The sequence below is a fragment of the Geotrypetes seraphini genome, chromosome 4 (assembly GCF_902459505.1).
Source record: "Geotrypetes seraphini chromosome 4, aGeoSer1.1, whole genome shotgun sequence".
Taxonomy (NCBI): Eukaryota; Metazoa; Chordata; class Amphibia; order Gymnophiona; family Dermophiidae; genus Geotrypetes; species Geotrypetes seraphini.
In genome coordinates this window covers 138,746,806-138,771,517 of record NC_047087.1, presented here as the reverse complement: position 1 = coordinate 138,771,517, position 24,712 = coordinate 138,746,806, and the positions used below count along the sequence as shown (strand labels likewise).

The window sequence follows — 24,712 nt, the reverse complement described above, 5'->3', positions numbered from 1 at the left end:
CATAACAGGAAGGGGCGCAGGTGAGCTAATGGCACAGAGTGAAGATAGACACTAAAATGAGTCTTTGTGAAACAAGAAAGCTCCAGAGAAGTATTAGTAAAATGGGCAGTACCCCGAAAGAAATCATTAATGTGACGCATGCCACAACCAACCGACAAATGGCGAAGATTCAACAAGCCTAAACCACCCTTGTACCATGGGGACACCACCAGTCGATAAGACAAACAAGGCAATAATTTTATTAAGCAGGATATAAAGGGGGGGAGCCATAATCCCATGTGTATGAGATATCCCTTGCCTGGGAATCTGAAAGACACTAATCTGTATACAGTATATAAAAAGATGAAGCTAAATGATATAAATGTTTCAGAGATATGGACACAGCATAGTATAGACACGGTAGGCAGAGTACGTTTACCTGTTACAGTGAAGCAAAAAGAAAATATGTGATTTTGGTTTATTGTCTGGAAAAACAAGATGTTGTAGTGTATGACAGTCATAACATAAGTTGACTGTAACAGAAACTCATAAAAACAACTTATGGATAACAGCATACATGCTAGAGGTCCAGACTGACCTAATAATATCTGTTTATAAGAACCAACATATTTTCCACACTGTTCCTTAATGCTTGGGAAGCAAAACTTAACTGTTTACCTTGAGAGCCCCAGTATGGCACATAGGTCTGCTGGAACGTCTTGTGATTCAATAGCATGTGATAATTACCGTATTTTCACCCATATACCGTGCACCCGTGTAAAACGTGCACACGAGTATAGCGCGCGGGGAATAGAAATTTATGTAAAAAAATTTTACTATAACGCGCACACGCGTATACCGCGCGTGCCGCCCCGACTCTCCATTCGCCGCCCCGACTCTCCTCTCACCGCCCCGACTCTCTGTTCGCCGCCCCGACTCTCCTTTCTGAAGGACTGCTCGCACCCCCACAGCCTCCCCCCTCCCCCTCCCGCATGGAGAAGCTGCCTACCGTTGTTTCTGGATGCCAGTGAGCCCAGCTGCTTTCTCTGCCAGTGGTCCCGCCCCTTCTCTGAGCCCTGCGCTACACTGCTTCCTCTTCCGGCGGTCCCGCCATTTCTCTGATATTAGTTAGTTCTGTTAATTTGCTCAGAGATCAGGGGTATTTTAATTTTTCCAAGGGCCACATGAATATTTTGGTCTCTGAAAATGTAACTTATCCACCCACTACATCAGTAGTGCTTCAATTTCCTAGACCAGGGGTGCCCAATACGTTGATCGCGATCAACCGGTAGATCTCGAAGGCAAAGTGATTCGATCGCAGAGCCCATCCAGGGCACCATGATAGACTCGCGTTGCCTTCACAATCTACCGTGCCGATCAGCCTTCCTCTCCCCGAACTCAATTCTGCTGTCGGAGAGGAAGTTCTGGGCCAGCCAATCTGCCTGGCTGGCCCGAAACTTCCTCTCCGACGACAGAATTGACATCGGGGAGAGGAATTCTGGTCAGCCCGATGCAGGAAAAGCAGGGAGAGCTTGGGGCGGCAGTGGCTTTGGAGCCTGTTCCCCGATGGCGGCAGCAGTGGTTTGGGGGAGGGCAGGGAGAAAGAAAGAAAGGGGGCAGGTAGGGAGATAGAAGGAAAGAAGGGAAACAGAAAGAAAGGGGGCATGAAGAGAGAAAAAAGGAAGGGAGGCAGGGAGAAAGAAAGGGCAGGGAGAGAGGAAAAAAAGTTGGGGAAGGGAATGAGGTCTGGAGGAGAGGAAGCATACAGGCTGAAAGAAGGGAAGAAAGATTAGATGCACAGTCAGAAGAAGAAAGTGTAACTAGAGACTCATGAAATCACCAGAAAACAAAGGTAGGAAAAATGATTTTATTTTCAATTTAGTGAGCAAAATGTGTCCGCTTTGAGAATTTATATCTGCTGTCTATATTTTGCACTATGGCCCCCTTTTACTAAACCGCAATAGCTGAGAGCAGCGCAGGGCATTCAGCGCAGCTCCCTGCACTAAAAACTGCTATCGCAGTTTAGTAAAAAGGGAGGGGGTATATTTGCCTATTTTTGTATAGTTGTTACTGAGGTGATAGTGCATAGGGTCATCTGCCTTGATCTCTTTGAAAAAACCCCAGAATATAAATAATTAACATTTTCTGTGCATACAGTGTGCTTTTGTGTTTTTTTTTTTATTTTATTGTTGGTAGATCATTTTGACTTGGTCAATTGAAAAGTAGCTTGCAAGCCCAAAAAGTGTGGGCACCCCTATCCTAGACTCTGGTCTCACATATGCCAAATAAAGAATTAAAATGTAATGCCGCCTGTATTTTTTAATGCCATAGCATGTAGAGTTTGCTTTTAAAGGTGTTTGGAATAGGTGAATGTAAGATGAAGCATGCATATTTTGCTAATATGCAACACTGAATTCCCACACTGCTGAGACAATATGCTGCCAGTTTCTTATCGAGGGTTATCTGTACCACTATATTTTAATCAACAGGCTCTAATCTGTTTTCCTTCAATAAGGGAGAGATTTTGTTATAAAATTATTTTGCTGTACCAAGAATACCATAACATAAAATTAATTAAATATTTAATTTATTGATTTCTTTAAATCAATTCATATCCTTAAAACTAACAAAATTTATTTCATCTACATTTAAAATCTAACATAACATGTAAAGCAAAGTGCTACTAATAACAACTTTACATGTCTACCTCTAGAACAGCACCTGGCAGCCTGGCATAGGAAAGCTTAGTAGAGCTGCCTGTACAGAGGTGGCTTAAGTGGTCTTGGGGGTGGGTTAGTGAACCATGGAGAGGAGGACCCAGCCCCATAAGCCGCTTTAACCACTGCATTCATGGTGAAACATGTGCACCCCCCAAAAAAACCTCCCAAAACCCTTTGGTACTGCCATATAAGTGGCTCCTGCAGCCATAAGGTCTATTGGGGTGGTGAATAGGTGGGTCTAGTAGATTCTGGGGGTGTTTTGGGGGACTCACCATGACCTATAAGGGAGCTGTAGTGAATGTTTATGTGGGACCCTTCTTATGAAGTTCACAGCAGTGCCCTGTAAGGTATCCCACTACTCTGGTGCCATGTCTGGGTGTCCAGTCCATCACTTTTCTAGCCCCCTCCCACGGAATGTTGTAGGTTGTGAGTTCATGAAGCTTAACAAACAGTATAAACAGTCATTATTTGTTTATTTTTTAATTTGATATTTTTGACATATGGAGTAGGCCTGGTAAGCTGAAACACCAATGTGCAAGCAGAGGATGGGTTAATCCCCAAAGGAAATGAATGGAACTATTTACAGAAATTATGCATAAAGATATTCATCAGCTAGACAAGGCTTGCAGGCCTCATTCTTCTTGAACAGTCCTATTTCTTCTTGTGCCTGTTTTTATTTTGTTTTTGTTTCTTTTGCTTATTTTCCAACATAGTGCTTGATATTTTCACTGTGTTGGGCACCAAATGTGATCCCCTGTGTGTGGAGTTGATCAGATGAGGGTGGTTGATGGGCCCCATTTTAGAAAATCACACAACTGTTTATAAAATAAACTGTGCATTTGCAGAGGCTAAAGAGAATAAAGGTTACTAATTATTAAGCTGTGTAGAAAGAGAGAGAATTATGATGTGCCTTTAAGAATAGAGGCCTTTAGAAACTTGTAGATACAGAAAACTAAGAAAGGACTCGGGCTTTAGGTGCAGAGTACTGAATATCACATCTGATCACATCTAAGTGGTGTCTATGTTTTGGTTTTGTCCTGTATTATATTTTTGTGCCTGTTTAATTTACTCATCATGTTTCTTAGCATAGGCCATTCTCTGAATTGGGTCCTGGAATAGATAGACCCAAGGTCCTACCAGATAGCTGTTTCTGGGCATGTGGCCTAGATTTCCAAAATGATGGGTATTTGGTTGGTTGTTGCCCCATGTTGCACATCTGGGTTTGCCTCATTTATGGTCCAGTCCAATTCTGTATATGTGTTTGCTAACAACTGTCATGCTAGACCTCACAGAACTGTCTTTAGATAATGTGCATCTACCTTCTAATTATTCTTTAGCCCTGTATTTTCTCTCTCTCTCATGCTCACTGTAAGGTCCTTATCTCTTTGTACCTTTGTATGTTTTTGGGCCTGAGACACTAAATCTTCCCTTCCTATCCTTCTTTATTTCATTTTATATACTGATAGGACAACCATATATACTCGAATATGTCAATCTGACTATAAGTCAAGACCCCCTTCCCCCCCCCCCAAAAGGAGGAAAAATAGTTGACTCGAATATGTCAGGCGGCTTAATATTCAAGTACTCTGCCCTGTCAGGTTCTGCACCCAGCACCCTTCCCTCCCTCCCCTGTCAGGCATTGCACCCAGCACCCTTCCTTCCCTCCCTCCTTCCCCTGTCAGGCACTGCACCCAGCTCCCTTCCTGTTAGGCATTGCACCCAGGTCTCCCAGGCATTACACCAAGGACACCCAGGCATTGCACCCAGGCCACCTAGGCATTGCACCCAAGCCTCCCTTCCTGTCAGGCATTGCACTCAGCCTCTTTCTTTCCTTCCCTCCCTCCCCTGTCAGACTCTGCACCCAGCACCCTTTCTTCCCTCCCCTGTCAGACTCTGCACCCTCCCTCCCTCCAAGGCTCTGCATCCTGCCCCCCTCCCTGCCCTAGCCTCATACCTCTACCGCCGATCCCCGGTGGAGGTGCAGCAGGCAGGAGCTGACTTTCCAAGTTCCCGCTGTTAACAGGCTTCCTTGAGTGTCTTTGGCCGCGCTGAAAAACACGAGCAGGCGCGGGATTTGGCGCTACTACTCAGTGCTGAGCGGCTTCCTTAATGGTTCTCATTCTGCAGCTCCAGGCACATGAGACAAACTAAATGTGATGGCACAGCTACAGAGATCAAGGTGAGTGAGTATGTGGAAATAGAAGGTAGGGGTTCTGTTCTACAGAATTATGTTCACTATCTCACATCTGTATTCACTGTCCCCAATGTCCATGTTTTTTGAAACCACATATGGCACAAAATGTGCTCCATTGTTTTCAGAAACAATTCAACGCCCATTACCTACAAAACTATTATACTAAGATCCCTCAACCCAGATCTTCATTTGTCTGATAAGCACTTTAACGTTTTTGATATCATGATTGCTCTAGCATTGCACTTAATTGTTTGTCACTGGAAAGATAACTTCCAACTATATTTTTCTGAATGGTGGAAATATATTTGTTCCTTAAGAAAATATGAAGATATTATAGCATCAAAAAACCAAAGTCACACCCACTTCTGTAAAATATGGGCTCCTATGGATATTTATTGTGATAATGACTGATTATGCCTATATGTCATTGCCCTTTGCTTTACTACATACCGATGCAACAATCCATTATAATATTCTGTTTCTTTTTAAGTTTTATACATATTACCTTAAAACTCAACAAAGATATTTAAAAAAACGAAGGGAGGGGACAGGTAGAAAGACACATATGTGGTTGGAGGGGTGGGGAAGTGAGATTGCAGATATCTGTGTGGGTGTGGGGTGAGAAATGGGTGAAGCAGAGAAGTAGGGCAGGTTAAGTTAAAGTGACTCTGCAGCTATTAACACAAACACTTGGCTCTAGCTCTCTCACACAGGCAGATCACTAATAGGTTAAAAATGAGTGTGCCACTCAGCATACACACTTTTAAAGCAGGTCTAAGTGCAGATGTCCAGGGAAACACCCAAGCTAGATTGTTTTAGTTTTCTTTGTAGCACTTGGACATTCAGACCATAAGCATGCCTATGGAACACCTTTATGCTGAACATCTTGACGTGGACGCTGAGACCTCCTGAATGTATTGTTTATATATTTTTTTAATTATATGACTTAGGACTATGCAGTGTTTAGAATGGGTTTTGGATGTCTATGTTTTTTAATTATGAGCTCCATAGGCTGTAGATCATGAAAAACATTGCCTAGTCTCTTTTGACTGACCCTATAGTACACAAACTTTTAAAAATGAAAGTTGCCCAAAATTACCCCTCCAAAGCTTTATAGCCTTTTTCTCTGTTATTTAGAACTGCACTTTTGGTACGTTTTCACTCAGTGGGTCACATTTCGTTCTGTAATGAACAAAATACACATTTTCAAAGCTGACACATTGAACTATTTAAAATTTGAAAATAAATACTTTGTAACTTTGATCATTATTTCAAGTTGGGTTACACCCTCTCTCTCTCTACTAGTTTACTTATTGTGTTTTTCCTAAGCCCAATTCCAAAATCTGAATTCCATTTTCAGGTTTTTATTTCATGCTCCATGCCTTCTTTCTTTCCTCTCCGTCATCTGCCTCTGTCTCTCTCTCATCTCCTCAACAATCCTAGTTTCTTCCCTGTCATTCATCTCCAGTTCTTTCTTATGCCTTATCTTAGCCATGCTCCCAAAACCCCTATTAGTTTCCTATTTCCAACTTCTCATTCCCTTCTAAGATCTATCACCTTCCTTTATTTCTCACTCATTCCATAATTGTCTTCCTCTTTCTCTCCTTTTCACAGCATCCACTGCCCATGTCTCCCACATATACTCTCTGCTTACCCCTTCCTAAGCATTTGCCCACTTACCCCTTCTCCTATATTTAAGTTTCCAAGTTTATTTTGTATTTGATATACCACCTTTTGGTAGGTACCATCTAAGCAGTTTACAATAAAATACATGGAGCAATACTTGGAATCTTGATTATTATTATCCCCATAATGTTTGACTTCCTAAATGGTTGACACTTGAACATGCATGACTAGTTCCTCACTGAGTGGAGAGCATGGCTCTGGCAAACTCGATAGACCGAGGGTCTTTTTCTGCCATCATTTACTGTGTTACTGTATTTAAACAGATAAAAGACAGAAAAGAGCTACAGTATTCTAATAGGAAAGAATATGACTGCTTTGCATGTGTGAATGGTCCCCACTACACCAGCCAGCATTGAGCAATGAATTGGCAGGCAATCAGAATAACATTGTGGAAGTCCCTTCTATCAGCATGATCGACAAAATCCTGAGGCGTCTACAAAGAGAGCCTAATTTGTCCGGGAATCGCCTGTTGGAGATGCCAGCAGTAAGTGACACCGAAGCAGATATCTAGGGGCTAGACACCACTCTGAGCCCAGACCATAGAGTTCCACTCCCATAGCCACAGCAAGCAAGCTCTTCGCGAGATGTGAGCATGTCCGGAGAGGTAGAGCTCTCACCACGAGAGGCTAAATCAACTGTGGGTTTGCTATCGGAGTCAACGAGGGACCTTTCAAGTCCCCAGAAATTATCTGTGGCAGGATGTTCATCTGAAGACGTGGAACAAAGAAGATTAGAGGTAAAACCTGTATCAGAAAATTATAATATTACACTACAGGAATTTTCTTTAATAATTAATCTCTAGCCATCTCAATTGATTAGTTTTCTCTCAATGAAACGTCTTGAAAAAGGAATAACAACGTAATAACGCCTATGAGAAATTAGTTCCCCGCACTTTAGTTAGACAAGGATTTTTCTTGCTTAATTAATTTGAAGTATATAAGTTGTGCTCTTAATAATGGATCCAATAATATTGAGGACTAGTGTGAGAACAGCTAGATTGGTATTTCCTTGTAGCAAATATTAATTTTGGAATTATAGTTTAATATGTAGTTTGATCTCACTTTTCTGTACAAGATGTATATGCTTGGTAATATTGTAAAATGTTATAAATAAAATATTTTTTAAAAAAAATAATTAATCTCTGGGTCTTGGTTATGAATTTGGGGAAATCATTAACCCCTCAAGTAAAAGAATTAGAGAAAAAGGCTGAATGAACAGAAAATAAATTTCTTTTGAAACAGGACGTGACTGTATGTAAGAGTGAAACTCAAAGTTTGACTACAGATCTTAAAACAATTGAGAATACTGAAGAAGTGCAAATTAAAGATACTGATGGCATAAGGAGAAAATTAGAAAGTCTTGAAAATAATAATCGGGCCAGCAATCTACACTTTCTAAATTTCTACAATATCTCCTAGAGATATGTTAAAGAGATATTTCCTTGAAATACTAAGGGCTCCTTTTACTAAGGTGCGCTAGCGTTTTTAGCGTGCGCTAACCCTGCGCTACGCACCAAGAATTAATGCCAGCTCAATGCTGGCATTAGCGTCTAGCGCGCGCAGCAATGTAGCGCACGCTAAAACCGCTAGCACAACTTAGTAAAAGGAACCCTAAATGTTTCTGAACAATCAATACCTCCTTTTGTATGGGTATATTACCTTCCAACAAATTAAAAAAAAAATAAAGGGCAATAGAATGAAGACAATTACAACAGGAAAAGTCCCGTGATGTTACTAATCTTTTAGAAATGCCTGATGAAGCACATCCTTCTGCAGATTCCTCATTTCTCTGCCTCCCTCCCAGTCCTTCATCTGTCTTCCCGGAGCCAGAATACGAGATGTGACCACCTGTCTTGATAGACTTCTCAGGCCCCAGGACCACTTCCCCATGCTGCTCATCCACGTCGGAACGAATGACACTGCCAAGAACACCCTGGAGGACATAGCCAGTGACTTCGAAGCTCTGGGAAAGAGGCTGAAGCAGACAGGAGCACAGGTAGTATTCTCTTCAATTCTTCCTGTTAGGGGCAGAGGAAGGGACAGGGAAGAACGTATCCTGAAGACGAATGAGTGGTTACAATGATGGTGCCGGGAAATGAACTTCGGATTCCTGAATCACGGAGAGACACTACAGGGACTACAGGGACCAGACGGACTCCACCTGACCAACAGAGGCAAGAACGTCTTCGGACACCGACTAGCCCACCTACTTAGAAGGGCTTTAAACTAGGTAAGTCGGGGGTGGGTATCCACTTTTACACCGGAGCAGTAAGTAACAATCCTGATGTGGCGAACCAAAACTCCGCTTCTAAGTCTAAGGTAAGTACCCTTACTGCAAAAGAATCGCTAGGGGACACTTTAACTCAAATGGGTTGCTCTCTACATGAGCTTAATAAACAAAAAGAGTGGAGAGCTATGTATGTTAACGCACGCAGCCTAGGGAACAAATTTCTAGAACTGGAAACAGAAATAGTTAATGCAGACTTAGACATAGTAGCGATTTCCGAAACATGGTTCACAGACTCTCACGGGTGGGATATAACTATACCAGGATACAACCTGATTCGGCAAGACAGAGAGGGTAAGTTAGGAGGAGGGGTAGCACTTTACATCAAAGAAAACATCAAAACAACCAGGATCACAGATGTCAAGTATACTGGGGAATCCATCTGGGTAAACCCTTCATGAGGCAACTATCCGCTACATAAAATCAGTAACTAAACAACAAAGAAGAAAGAAACCCCAATGGTTCACTGATAAGGTCTCGCGCCTCGTCAAGGAGAAGAAAAGAGCATTTATCTCGTACAAACGCACCGGGGAAAAAGAAGCAAACATTGAATACAGGACAAAGAGTGTCGGCTCCATGGAGCAACTAGTCAGGGAACCGACGCGAGGGGGTGCTACTCTTGACCTCATCCTAAACGGATTAGGGGGGCCTGCAAGAGGGGTAGAAGTGGGAGGACCACTAGGCAACAGTGACCACAACGCGATCAGATTCAAATTAGAAAGGGGGACTCCCATAGTAAGGAGGACCGCAACAACTGCGCTCAACTTCAGGAAAGGAAACTATGTTGCTATGAGGGAAATGGTGGGGAGGAAGCTCAGAAACATCTTTAGGATGGAGACTGTAGGAAGCGCCTGGACCCTATTCAGGGACACCCTGCAGAAAGCTCAAAGAATGTACGTCCCCAGTTTCAGGAAAGGCTGCAAGAACAAGCGGTCAAAGGACCCGGCTTGGATGTCAACTGAAGTAAAGAGGGCAATAAATGACAAAAAAGTATCCTTCCAGAGATGGAAAAAGGACCCAACGGAAGAAAATCACCAGGCGCACAGGAAATGCCAAAAGGAATGCCACCGAGAGGTTAGAAAAGCAAAAGGGAAATACGAAGAGGGGCTGGCCAGGGAGGCGAAAAACTTCAAGGCATTCTTCAGTTACGTAAAGGGGAAGCGACCAGCGAGAGAGGAGGTGGGGCCGTTGGACGATGGGGATAGGAAGGGAGTGATTAAAGAGGATAAAGAGGTAGCTGAGAGGTTGAACACGTTCTTCTCGTCGGTTTTCACGAGAGAAGACACATCTAATATACCGGACTCAGAGGAGCTCATGAGTGGGGAACAGGCCGAAAAATTGGAGCACATAGAGGTAAGTAAGGAGGATGTCCTCAAACAGATAGACAGGTTAAAATGCGGCAAATCACCGGGCCCTGACGGGATCCACCCAAGGGTTTTAAAGGAACTAAGACAAGAAATAGCGGGCACAATCCAGCATGCTTGCAACCTATCCTTGAAAACTGGAGAGGTACCAGAGGACTGGAAATTGGCGAATGTCACACCTATCTTTAAGAAGGGATCGAGGGGTGACCCCGGGAACTACAGGCCGGTGAGCATGACTTCAATTATAGGGAAGATGGTGGAAGCTATGATCAAAGACGGCATTTGCGAGCACATCGAGAGAAATGGCCTACTGAGAACAAGCCAGCACGGATTCTGTAAGGGAAGGTCATGCTTAACGAACCTTCTGTACTTCTTTGAGGGAATAAGCAGTCGGGTGGACAATGGGGAACCCATAGACATCATTTACCTCGATTTTCAAAAGGCTTTCGACAAGGTGCCACATGAAAGGCTGCTTAGGAAGCTGTGGAACCACGGGGTGGGAGGGGATGTGCACAGATGGATCAAGCACTGGTTGTCGGGTAGACTGCAGAGGGTCGGAGTGAAGGGCCAATATTCTGACTGGCGGGGAGTCACGAGCGGTGTGCCACAGGGATCGGTGCTGGGGCCGTTACTCTTCAACATATTTATCAATGACCTGGAAAAGGAGGCAAAGTGCGAGGTTATAAAATTTGCAGACGATACCAAACTGTGCGGTAGAGTTAGGTCCAGGGAGGAGTGTGAGGACCTGCAAAGGGACCTGGACAAGCTGGAAGACTGGGCAAACAAATGGCAAATGCGCTTTAACGTGGAAAAATGCAAGGTCATGCATATAGGGAAAAAGAACCCGTTGTTCAACTACAAATTGGGGGGGGCATTGTTGGGAGACAGCAGACTTGAGAGAGACTTGGGTGTGCTGGTGGATACATCACTGAAGCCATCTGCACAGTGCGCAGCAGCCTCGAAAAAAGCCAACAGTATGCTGGGCATCATAAAGAGGGGCATAACAACCAGGACGTGGGAAGTCATCATGCCATTGTATCGAGTGATGGTGCGTCCACATCTGGAATACTGCGTTCAGTATTGGTCGCCACACCTCAAGAAGGACATGGCGGTACTTGAGAGAGTCCAAAGGAGAGCAACGAAACTGGTAAAAGGGCTGGAACACTGCCCATACGCCGAGAGGTTGGATAGGCTAGGGCTCTTCTCTCTGGAAAAGAGGAGGCTCAGGGGAGATATGATAGAGACCTTCAAGATCATGAGGGGCATAGAGAGGGTGGATAGGGACAGATTCTTCAGACTGAAGGGGACAACAGGTACGAGGGGGCATTCGGAGAAACTGAAGGGAGATAGGTTCAAAACAAATGCAAGGAAGTTTTTTATCACCCAAAGGGTTGTGGACACTTGGAATGCGCTACCGGAGGAAGTGATCAGGCAGAGTACGGTACAGGGATTCAAACAGGGATTGGACGGATTCCTAAGGGATAAGGGGATCGTGGGATACTGAGAGAGGTGCTGGGATGTAATACAAGTATAGAAAACTAACCAGGTAATAAGTATGGAAACCCAACCAAGTCGTGAATGTGCAAGACCGGAGGATTAGGACTTCGATGGGAAGATAGGGCTTTAATGGGAAACCAAGGAGGCAAGGGGGCCCCTTCTGGTTATTCAGACAGGTCGTGACCTGTTTGGGCCGCCGCGAGAGCGGACTGCTGGGCAGGATGGACCTATGGTCTGACCCGGCGGAGGCACTGCTTATGTTCTTATGTTCTTAAGTCTGCAGCGGTCAAAACAGCAGTTAGGGAGGCCAACTTCGAATGGAAGAAACTCTAGCGAAGAACATCAAGAAAGGGAACAAATCATTCTTCAGGTACATTAGTGACAAGAAAAAGAACGCAAATGGGATAGTACGCCTTAGAACGCCAGACGGGAATTATGTGGAAACAGATTCTGAAAAAGCCAAACTACTGAATGATTACTTCTGCTCAGTCTTTACCTGCGAGGCACCAGGGCACGGGCCACAGCTGGAAGCAAAGCAAAGCAAGGAAGACCCATTTCAGAATTTTGAGTTCACACCAGCTGATGTTTACAGAGAACTGTCAGGACTCAAGGTGAACAAAGCCATGGGACCGGACGAGTTGCATCCAAGAGTGCTCAGGGAACTAGGCTATGTTCTGGCGAAACCGTTAGCCATGCTCTTCAATCTCTCCCTAAGTACAGGGAGAGTACCCCTGGACTGGAAAACAGCAAACGTCGTTCCTCTGCACAAAAAGGGTTGCAGAGCAGAGGCTGCGAACTACAGACCAATGAGTCTCACATCAATAGTGTGTAAACTCATGGAAACTCTACTTAAAGGTAAATTAGACTCGATATTGGATGAAGGGAATCTAAGGGATCCCTGTCAACATGGATTCACCAGAGGCAGGTCATGCCAATCCAATCTTATAAGCTTTTTTGATTGGGTGACAGGAAAGCTAGACTCAGGAGAGGCTCTGGACATAGTATACTTGGATTTCATTAAAGCTTTCGACAGTGTCCCACACCATAATGTAATGTAATTTATTTCTTATATACCGCTAAACTCCGTTAGGATTCTAAGCGGTTTACAAAAAAATAGACAATAGGGTGCATTAAAATTATAAGTAAAATAGGTACTTAGAAATTCCCTTACTGTCCCGAAGGCTCACAATCTAACTAAAGTACCTGGAAAAATGACAATTAGTAGAGTAATGAAGAAATAAAATAGAGAATAGATGAGAAAAATAAGAAAATAAACATTCTAATAAGATTACAATGATCTAAAGGACTTTGAAAGGTTGAAAAAAGAGGGGAGATAAGAATAGATGCAAAATAAGTGGTAAAACAATAAGTGAGATTAAAAAAATATATCATAAACTAAAAAGAATTGAAAATAAAATCAAAACAGTCAAAACTGAAGTCCAGCTTGAACGGGCCCCCGAGCCAACCGTTGGTCCGATGGCCGGACTGCAGCCCTCCTCCGTCGGCTCTCTCCTGCTGGAATGGGGGAGGAGCGAAGACAGTGTCGGGTGCCCCGCTGGAACGGGCCCCCAAGCCGACCGTTGGTCCGATGGCCGGACTGCAGCCCTCCTCTGTTGGCTCTCCCCTTTTGGCATGGGGGAGGAGTGAAGACAGTGTCGGGTGCCCCGCTGGAACGGGCCCCCGAGCCGACCGTTGGTCCGATGGCCGGACTGCAGCCATCCTCCGTCGGCTCTCCCCTGCTGGAATGGGGGAGGAGCGAAGACAGTGTTGGGTGCCCCGCTGGAACGGGCCCCCGAGCCGACCGTTGGTCCGATGGCCGGACTGCAGCCATCCTCTGTCGGCTCTCCCCTGCTGGAATGGGGGAGGAGCGAAGACAGTGTCGGGTGCCCCGCTGGAACGGGCCCCCGAGCCGACCGTTGGTCCGATGGCCGGACTGCAGCCATCCTCCGTCGGCTCTCCCCTGCTGGAATGGGGGAGGAGCGAAGACAGTGTCGGGTGCCCCGCTGGAACGGGCCCCCAAGCCGACTATTAAACTATTAAACAAGATGAAATCGATGGGGTTGGGTGAGAAACTAACTGCATGGGTCAATGATTGGCTGAGTGGAAGACTTCAGAGGGTGGTGGTCAACGGCACCCTCTCTGAGACTTCGGAGGTGACTAGCAGAGTGCTGTAGGGCTCAGTCCTGGGACCATCCCTTTTTAACATATTCATAAGGGATGTGACCCGGGGGCTTCAGGGTAAAGTATCACTGTTTGCCGACGACGCCAAACTGTGTAACATAGTAAGTGAAAGCAACCTCAAGGACAGTATGACGCAGGATCTGATCACGTTGGAAAACTGGTCCTCGACATGACAGCTGGGCTTCAATGCTAAAAAATGTAAGGTCATGCATTTCGGCAGCGGAAATCCATGCAGAACATACTCCTTGAATGGAGAAACGCTAGCTAGGACTTCAGAGGAACGGGACTTGGGGGTAATCATCAGTGCAGACATGAAGGCTGCCAGACAAGTAGAGAAGGCCTCATCTAAGGCAAGGCAAATGATGGGATGTATCAATAGAAGCTTCGTCAGCCGCAAACCTGAAGTCATAATGCCACTCTACAGAACCATGGTGAGACCTCATCTGGAATATTGTGTCCAATTCTGGAGGCCACATTACCGGAAAGATGTGCTTCAAGCTGAATCGGTCCAGTGGATGGCCACTAGGATGGTCGCCGGACTCAAGGGTCTCTCATACGAAGAAAGACTGGGCAAACTGCAGCTCTATACCCTGGAGGAGCGCAGAGAAAGAGGTGACATGATTGAGACATTTAAGTACGTCACTGGTCGTGTCGAGGTGGAAAACGATATATTCTTTCCCAAGGGACCCTCGGTTACAAGGGGGCACCCGCTCAAACTCAGAGGGGGGAAATTTAGTGGTGACACCAGGAAGTATTTCTTCACGGAAAGGGTGGTGGTAGATCACTGGAACAAACTTCCGGTGCAGGTGATCAAGGCCACCAGCGTGCTCGATTTTAAGAATAAATGGGACATCCACGTGGGATCCCTACGAGGGTCAAGTTAAAGAACTAGGTCACTAGCACTCAGACTCAATGGGGTGGGTCAATAGAGTGGGCAGACTTGATGGGCTGTGGCCCTTTTCTGCCATCATCTTTCTATGTTTCTATTCCCTGTTCTCCTCTTCCTTCCTATGAGGCCCTATGGGAGATGCCTTACCACATGGTTTGATGTTTGGCAATCCAAAACCACTGAATGGCACAGCTTAGAAGGAATATTGGATGGAGGAAGAGTAGCAGCAGTAGTAGGGGGGAAAGAAAATAAGGAGGAGATGCTGGACATGGCAGGAAGAGGTGGGGAGGGAAGGAAAAATGAGATTGTAGACTGGGGAGTGGTAAGGGCTATGGTTGGAAAGATAAGATGCTACACCTGGGAGAGAAAGGACAAGATCCTGAACACAAGAGGGTAGGACATAGGGAAGGGTATGTGCTGAACTATGGGTGGATAGGGCCTTGAGCCTTCCTGGGAATTGGGGGAGCAAGGACTGCCTTGGGCTGGTACCATGCAGCTGAATATATATCGGTAACTTTATGACAGCTTTTCAACTCAACTTGCTATATCTGGCTAAAATATAACTGCTCTGAAAATACTATCTGGGTTTTCTTATGCTGGGTAAATTTTGTTAAGATAACATAATACTAGTTTGTAGTAATGACACTTTGGTTTTCTTTGAAGGAATCTTTAATGCGAAAACTTGAAATGTTATCAGAAGAAAATTGCTGTCTTGTTTACAAAATACAACAGATGGAAGAAGTTGCAGCTTCTAATTCTCCTGTAACTGGAAATCAGACACAGTCTCCTGGTATGTTTTAATCAGATGGTCTCATCAGATATGTTCCTAATTCTTTGCATCCCCATGCATCAAAACTCACCTCTCCCAGTATATTAACTTGTATCTTTTTAAAAACATGAATAGTTTTCAAAGTCATTTGTATGGGGCAGAAATTATCTAATAAGCATAAATCAGCAGTCTGAATACCAGTGAAGTTTGTATTAAGAGTAGACATTTATTAGGACTGTGTTTAAGTTGGGGAGGAATAATGTGTTCATAGATATTATTTTTAACATTGCCTGTATACTTTTCTAGCAAAATTTTAGCAGCAGAAAAAGTAAGTATAAATGTTAGTAGCAAGTACCCACGTATATTTCTACTTTGAAGACTGGTTCAAAGTCCTCAGGTTAAACGTCCCTAACCTTATCCCATTGAAAATTGTTCCTAAGGGGGGGCGCTAGTGAGCACCGTTTGAGATGGCTGCTTAACCTCATTGCTCCGGCGCGAATTTGACTAAGAATCGATATCAACCTACACTTTTACGGGTGCAAAGCGGTTTGACTTTCAGCTCCCTGCAGGCGAAGCATGGCAGCGTCAAAAGCTGGAAAGAAGCGCAGCATTGAGCCTTTGTCATCATCCAAATCTTCCTCTAAGCTGGATGAAGACACTGCGTCGTCCATTTTGGAGGAAATACGTGCCTTGAGAGCCCTGATGGGTAAAATGAAAAGTGATCTAGATGAGATTAAGACCGAATTTCAAACTTTCAAAACTGAGCTTACTGATCTTAATCGCCGTATGGACTCTGTTGAAGTTCAATCTTCTGTTCATGCCGAGAATATTAAGACTCTGCTGCACCAGACCAAGCGCATTGCACAATTAGAGGCTGAAATGGCTGACAGCAACGACCGCGCGCAACGTAATAATTTTAGGATCCTTGGAATACCTGAAGCGCGGGAAGGCCAGGACCTGATTAAATTTCTGGAATCCACCTTACCTAAACTTTTAGATCTAAGCTTCTGCCACGCGTTTGAAATAGAATGCGCTCACCGGATCCCTACTCATCAATCGCCGGATCCAAACGGATACCCCAGACTGGTCATCGTCAAACTACTCAGGTGATGGACATCATGCAAAAGGCGCGGCTGAAAGCACCAGTAAAGTTTGAGGGTCACACTCTTCTCTTTGTGCCTGATTTGTGCAAGCAAACAGCTAAAGCCCGAAAACTGCTGCTGGAATTCAGACCCAAGCTCAAACAGATGGGAGCACGATTTGGTATGCTGTACCCTGCAAAACTCCGAGTCACTTACAACAATTGCACCAAGGACTTTACAGCTCCAAATGAACTCGCAGATTACCTGGAAAAGCTTGCTTCCAGTAGAATTGATGCTACTTGATAAGTATAATGCTGTGCTGAATGTTCTTGACTTTGCCTTATATTGCTTTACCTTTACAACTTTGCTATACTTGTAGATGGAGGATATTGCCTGTTGCAATCTCTTTGTTTTTCCTGTACATCTCTATTTACTATAATGGAGGTTGATAAAAATTTACTCAGCAACGCACTGTTGAGCTCTGATGGGCACATCTTAGGGGGTTAACTGACCCTTGATCCACTACTATTTGGTATTATCTGTTCTTGTTGTTGTTTAATTCTTTCTGCATACTGCATATTCCATTTATGCTGCATTTTATTCTGTATCATATTGCGCTCAAGTGTAGTTGTTCTGCATTTGTATGTAACTGAACATGACTGTGACTCCATTGCTACTCATTCTATCTATGACTGTGATATTACTGTTACTCTAACTATCCTGCTCATATGCCTTTATGCTGTATAACACTGAATGTTAAAGGGTTGAATAACCCTGTTAAGCGAACTAAGATATTGAACTATCTCTCCAAATTTAATGCTGACATTTTACTTTTGCAGGAGACCCATTTAGATGACAGTAGTTCAAAACAGCTTTCCTTCCCCTGGGCCCATCCGGTGATTTACTCACCGGCGGTACACAAAAAGAACGGTGTAATTTTATTCATACGTAAGTCACCTGACATAATCATCATCAGGCATTCAGCTGATTTGCAAGGCTGCTGGTCCCAGGTACTACTAGAAATCGCTGGTTGCAAACTTCTGCTACTAAATATTTATGGTCCCAACTTAGATGACATACAATTTTTCTTAGACCTTGCTGATATTCTTAGTTCCCACAAAGATCGTCATCTTCTTTTGGGAGGAGATTTTAACATTATCCAAGATTTGGTTAAAGATAGAAAATCTGATATTTCTTACAAAAAGTCCAAAAATTGGCATATGATGCAAGATATCATCTATCAATTTGGCTTGGTGGACCCCTGGAGGATCATCCATATAGATGATACTGATTTCACCTTCTATTCCAGTCCACCTTCTATTCCAGTCCACGCATAGACTACTTTTTAATTAGTCAAGCACTAGTGCAATATGTCAATTCAACAGACATTGATCATGCTGCTGTGTGCCTTGATTTTCATAACTTCTGTAAACCAGTAATTCTCATCAATGGAGACCGAGATAGTGAATGCCGACCTAGATGTGGTGGCGATATCCGAGACCTGGTTCACGGACTCTCATGGGTGGGATATGGCTATACCGGGTTACAGTTTACTTCGTCGAGACAGAGAGGGCAGGTTAGGCGGAGGGGTAGCGCTATACATTAAAGAAGGCATCAAAACCACCAGAATCACGGACGTTAAATACACCGGGGAATCCCTCTGGGTGAACCTGGCCAGAGGGAGAGAGAAATGCCTGTATCTTGGTGTAGTATATAGACCTCCAAGACAACCGGAAGACAAAGACACGGAACTAATCGAAGACATAGAAAATATCGCTCTACGGGGGGACGTTGTACTAATGGGAGACTTCAATATGCCGGATGTAGACTGGAGCACACCTTCAGCAACAACCAGCGGCAGCAAGAGGCTATTAGCCTCCATAAGGGAGCATGCCTCAATCAAATGGTAATGGAGCCCACAAGGGCCCAAACGATCCTTGACCTAGTACTCACCAATGGGGAAAGCGTCTCAGAAGTCTTTGTGGGAGATAAGCTAGCCTCCAGCGATCATAACATGGTATGGTTCCACCTGAGGAAAGGTTTCCATAGATCAAACACTAAAACAAAGGTACTCAACTTCCGAGGAACAGACTTTGCACACATGGGAGTTTTCGTCCATCAGGCACTCCAGGACCAAACTAAGACAGGGAATGTGGAGGATATGTGGTCATCCCTGAAATCTGTCATACATGAGGCAACCCGCCGTTACATAAAATCATCACATAAACGGCGAAGAAAAGACAAACCCCAGTGGTTCACCACAGAGATCTCACGTCTCGTTAAGGAGAAGAAAAACGCATTTGCTTCCTTCAAACGCACGGGGAAAAGCGAAGATCAACTGCTACACAGAATCAAGTCCACAGAGGTCAAAACGGCAGTCAGGGAGGCCAAACTTCGAGTGGAAGAAACTCTAGCAAACAACATTAAGAAAGGGGACAAATCCTTCTTCCGGTATATCAGTGACAGGAAAAAAAACACAGACGGGATAGTACACCTGAGAAAAACGGACGGGAATTATGCGGAATCGGATCCCGAAAAGGCTGAACTACTGAATGAATACTTCTGCTCGGTCTTCACCTGCGAGGCGCCAGGGTCCGGCCCTCAATTGAAGCCACAGTCAAACACAAAAGACCCGTTTCGGAATTTTAAATTCACACCCAGCGAGGTTTACTTTGAGCTAACAAAACTCAAGGTGGACAAAGCCATGGGACCGGACAATCTGCACCCCAGAGTGCTCATGGAGATAGGTGATGTCCTTGCAGAACCGTTGGCCGAGCTATTCAATCTCTCACTGAGTACAGGGACAGTCCCCTTGGACTGGAAAACAGCCTACGTCGTTCCTCTGCACAAAAAGGGTTGCAGGACAGAGGCTGCAAATTACAGACCGGTGAGTCTGACATCGATAGTATGCAAACTTATGGAAACACTGATCAAACGCCAATTGGACACGGTCTTGGACGAAGGGAATCTACGGGACCCCAATCAACATGGATTCACCAAGGGTAGGTCCTGCCAATCAAACCTCATCAGCTTCTTTGACTGGGTAACAAAAAGACTGGACGAAGGAGATTCACTGGACATAGTGTACCTAGACTTCAGTAAAGCTTTTGACAGCGTCCCACATCGCAGACTGTTAAACAAGATGAAATCGATGGGGTTAGGAGAGACTCTAACAGCATGGGTCAATGATTGGCTGAGTGGCAGACTTCAGAGGGTGATGGTTAACGGTACTTTCTCTGAGACATCGGAGGTGACCAGCGGGGTGCCGCAGGGCTCGGTCTTGGGTCCGCTCCTCTTCAACATATTCATAGGAGATCTGACTCAAGGGCTTCAAGGTAAAGTAACATTATTTGCCGACGACGCCAAACTATGTAATATGGTAAGCGAGAGCAATTTACAAGATAGCATGGCGCAGGACCTGCGTACATTGGAATGCTGGTCCTCAACCTGGCAGCTGGGCTTCAATGCTGGGAAGTGTAAGGTCATGCACTTAGGTAGCAGAAACCCGTGCAGAACTTATACCTTAAACGGGGAGACCTTGACCAGGACTTCAGCGGAATGAGATTTAGGAGTAATCATTAGTGCAGACATGAAATCTGCCAATCAGGTGGAGAAGGCTTCCTCAAGGGCAAGGCAGATGCTGGGTTGCATCCGTAGAAGTTTCGTCAGCAGAAAGCCTGCTGTCATAATGCCACTGTACAGGACCATGGTGAGACCTCATCTGGAATACTGCGTGCAATTCTGGAAGCCACATTACCGCAAAGACGTGCAGAGGGTTGAGTCGGTCCAAAGGATGGCCACCAGAATGGTCTCAGGGCTTAAAGGTCTCTCGTACGAAGCAAGACTAAACAATTTGCAGCTCTACACTCTCGAGGAACGCAGGGAGAGGGGAGACATGATTGAGATGTTTAAATACGTCACTGGACGTATAGAAGTGGAAGATAACATTTTCCTTCTCAGAGGCCCCTCAACCACAAGGGGGCACCCGCTCAAACTCAAGGGCGGGAAATTTCAGGGCGACACCAGGAAGTATTTCTTCACGGAGCGAGTGATTGATCAATGGAACAAGCTTCCAGTACAGGTAATCGAGGCCAGCAGCGTGCCAGATTTTAAGAATAAATGGGACGCCCATGTGGGATCACTACGTGGGTCAGGGCAAAACATTGGCTAATCTTAAGGGGAGGGTCTATAGAGTGGGCAGACTTGATGGGCCTTGGCCCTTTTCTGCCGTCATCTTTCTATGTTTCTATGTTTCTATGAGATTTAACACTTCTTTAACGCAAGATGAAGAGGTCAAACTCCATATATCTAAATCAATAGAAGAATACTTTGCAACAAATCTATCATCGTCCTGCACATGACCTGTTATATGGGATGCTTTTAAAGCCTTCATTAGAGGCTCTATCATATCTTATATGGCTTACAAGAAAAGGACCTCCTTGCAAGACATTACTAAATTGGAAAGTGAAATTAAACAATTGGAGCGTGATCACTCCACATGTGTTTCTGATATGCATGTGCTTTCCAAGCTTCGTGCACTGAGATATACATATAATCGACTACTCAGCACAACAGCTGCAAAAAAAATATTTGCACAACACACCAAATACTATACTGAATCCAATAAATATGGACATAGCTTGGCTAACTATCTGAAGGGACGAGCTGATAGGACTAATATCTCCTCTATACAATCTACGTCTGGAGAAATGCTTAGAGACCCCATTAAGATCCTGGAACAGTTCAAATTATTCTATGAACGTCTCTATTCAGCTGAAGTGTCCTCCCTCACAGATATAGAACGATACCTGGACTCTTTGCCACATGATATTCTGCGAGATGACAGTGCCCAAGTGCTGGAAACCACTTTAATTGCATTGGACGTGGAAACAGCGATTGATGCTATGGCTAGGTCCAAGGCCCCAGGACCGGATGGTTTTCCAATCGAGTTCTATCATTGCTTCAAATCTCAACTTATTCCACATCTTTTATCTTTCTTTGACTACCTGACATCTTCCGGGGATATATCTGGTACATTTACTGAGGCCAATATTATTGTCTTATTGAAAACAAATAAAGACTCCACCAAAGTGCAAAACTATAGGCCCCTGTCGCTTATAAATACCGATGCCAAAATATTTGCTAAAATATTTGCTATGAGATTACGAACAAAATGGTTTTATGACTAACAGATTGTCCAGCGATAACACCCGCACTTTCATAAATGTCATTGCTAAAGCTAAATCTGTCTCAGTTTCTATGATGGCCATGAGTCTTGATGCGGAGAAGGCCTTTGACAGGATCGAAGGCCTTTCCTCTTTGCTACGTTGAAATGGTTTGGTCTTCCTGCTTCTTTTATAAGACTTATCTCTGTTTTTTGTACACTGCACCTTCCACCAAGATCTACATTAATGGATTACTATCTCAAGACTTCCAATTGTCCAGGGGCACTAGGCAAGGATGCCCATTATCACCTTTATTGTTTAACATCACACTGGAGCCTTTCTTAATGGCTCTCCGCCAAAATACTAACATTATGGGTCTTCGCTTTGATACCCATGAGGTCAGAGTCTCTGCATATGCAGATGATGTTCTCTTGTATGCTACCTCTGAATCAATCCCTCATATATTAAGTACTATTTCTGCATACTCGGATGTATCTGGATATAAACTTAACCACTCCAAGACAGAAGTTATGGCTTTGAATACTCCTGACCTTTACGATACTGTAACAGAACTGGGATTACAATAGGCGGGCCGTAAATTGAAATATCTAGGTCTGTTCTTTGGTCCAACCCTGGAGGAAATGGTGACTAACAGTTTGTCTAATAGTTTTGTTCCAAAAGCCTGGAAATCGGCTCTTGTTTACCCAAAATTAAAAAATTCCAACTCAGACCCAACTTCATTATCAAATTTCCGCCCAATTGCTAATCTGCCTCTCATCTCTAAAATGACAGAAAAAATCATATACAACCAACTAGCCGATTTCATTGACAAAACCAATGCCTTACACCCCAATCAAACTGGTTTTCGCTCATCTTATTCCACGGAACTATCATTACTAGGACTTCTCTCTACTATATACTATTTCCTTGATCATCGAAAATCTGTTCTCCTTATCTCTCTCGATCTTTCTGCCGCCTTCAACACTGTTGACCACTCTCTCCTCCTCGACCGCCTTAGAGACTGTGGTATTACTGGCCAAGCACTCTCATGGTTCGCCTCATACTTTACCGATCATTATTTTAATGTTTACTCAAACAACGAAACTTCTTCACCTATATTTCAAACCTACGGTATTCCACAGGGTTCTATTCTATCCTCTCTGCTATTTAATATATTCATGTCCCCTCTTCTCACTTTAGCACAATCTATAGGTTTCACAATTTTTGCTTACGCAGATGACATCCAAATACTTCACCCCATAGATTCCACAAACATCGCCGATATACAAGAAATTAATTCAAAACTAGATAAAATAAGTGATTGGCTCTTTGCTAACAAACTCTCCCTCAACATTAATAAATCTTATAGTATTCTCTTCTCAACCAACCCTAACGAAACAGTAACAGGAAAAATCTACCTTAAATTTCAGCCTGTAATAATGTAAACAAAAATAAAATTATTAGGGGTCATCATAGACAAAGATTTAACATTTCACGATCATATCAGTTCAGTAGTAAAAACCTGCTTCTACAAACTACAACTTATTCGATCTTTAACCTCCATCCTTGAAACCGAAGCAATCACGACCCTAGTTCATTCCCTAGTCATTTCGCACCTTGATTATTGTAATTCTCTTTACAATGGAATTCCTAAAAAGGAAACTCGACGTCTTCAGCTTATCCAAAACACTGCAATAAAACTTATATATAAACTAGGGAAATATGACCACGTCACTCCTCTTTTGAAAGAAGCGCATTGGCTACCTATTACACATCGTATCACTTATAAAACTCTTATGTTGGTCTTTAAAATCAAATCTTCCCATCAACCATCCTTTCTTGACAAACTTCTTATTCCATTTTGCCCATCACGGACCCTTAGGTCTGCTGACCAAAATTTAATATCCGTTCCCTCTATAAAGAAATTCTTCTATACTAGAAAAACTAATTTTTCTGTAGTAGCTCCTACTGTATGGAACTCTCTGCCATCCCAACTTCGTCAGGAAAATCTCATTGATAAATTTAAGACTAATCTGAAAACCTTCTTATTTCAAGATGCTTTTTATTACTGATGATTCTTCTTTCACCATTCACCTAACTGCTTTAATGAAGCACTCCCCTCCCCTCTGTTCCTTCCCTCCCCCTCCTTCTCACATTCAAAACTGTTTTTTTGTGTGTTTTTTTTTCTTCTTTCTCATCACTTTAGTGTAACTTTTCCCCTTCCCTCCTTGTTAACCTCACTTTTATGTCTGTCATTGTCAAATGTCTTTAATGTTCACTCTTCCATTTACTCTTTCTCTTTTATTAATTTTATAATCTATAAATATAATTTTACCCAGATTTTAACTTTTATTGTAAACTTTTATTGATGGTCGGTATATTAAAAACTAATAAACTTGAAACTTGAAACACATTATTTCATCCATCACTACAATGATGGCCAAATGGTCACCATTGCGTCTCTCTTGGTGGGGGCGTTTAGAGACAATCAAGATGATGATAGCACCCGTTGTTAACTATACCCTCAGTATGCTACCGATTTACTTGAAATCGTCATCCTACAAGAAGATTGATTCTTTGCTTATGCGTTTTTTATGGAACAATTCTACTCCACGTATAAGCTTGCAAAAACTGAAACTGGAAAAGGCTGAAGGAGGAGTTCGATTTCCCAGTTTCTTTGACTATCACACTTCTTTTTTACTTAGACAAGGATCTTACTGGCTTAATACTGCGGATGCAACCTCTTCCCCTATGTGGGTTGATCTTGAGAAATCACTTGTTGTTAACAATGATCTCCAACTCTATGCATTCACTGGCATTACACCTGCTGCGGATTGTAATGATTCCCTTAGTTCAACAAAATCTGCAATAAGAGGGTTGGACACCTTGCTTTCTATTAG

The 24,712-nt window shown here is 43.7% G+C and overlaps 1 protein-coding gene across 2 annotated transcripts in view; it reads left to right on the top strand.

The window, feature by feature from the left end:
- The window catches only part of LRRC36 (leucine rich repeat containing 36), a 668,251-nt gene that overhangs the window by 471,888 nt on the left and 171,651 nt on the right, over nt 1-24,712 (top strand). For both annotated transcript variants that reach the window (XM_033941089.1, XM_033941088.1), the window contains exon 12: nt 15,460-15,586. In XM_033941089.1, the coding sequence (XP_033796980.1) occupies nt 15,460-15,586 (127 nt within the window). The remainder of the gene's footprint in view (nt 1-15,459; nt 15,587-24,712) is intronic.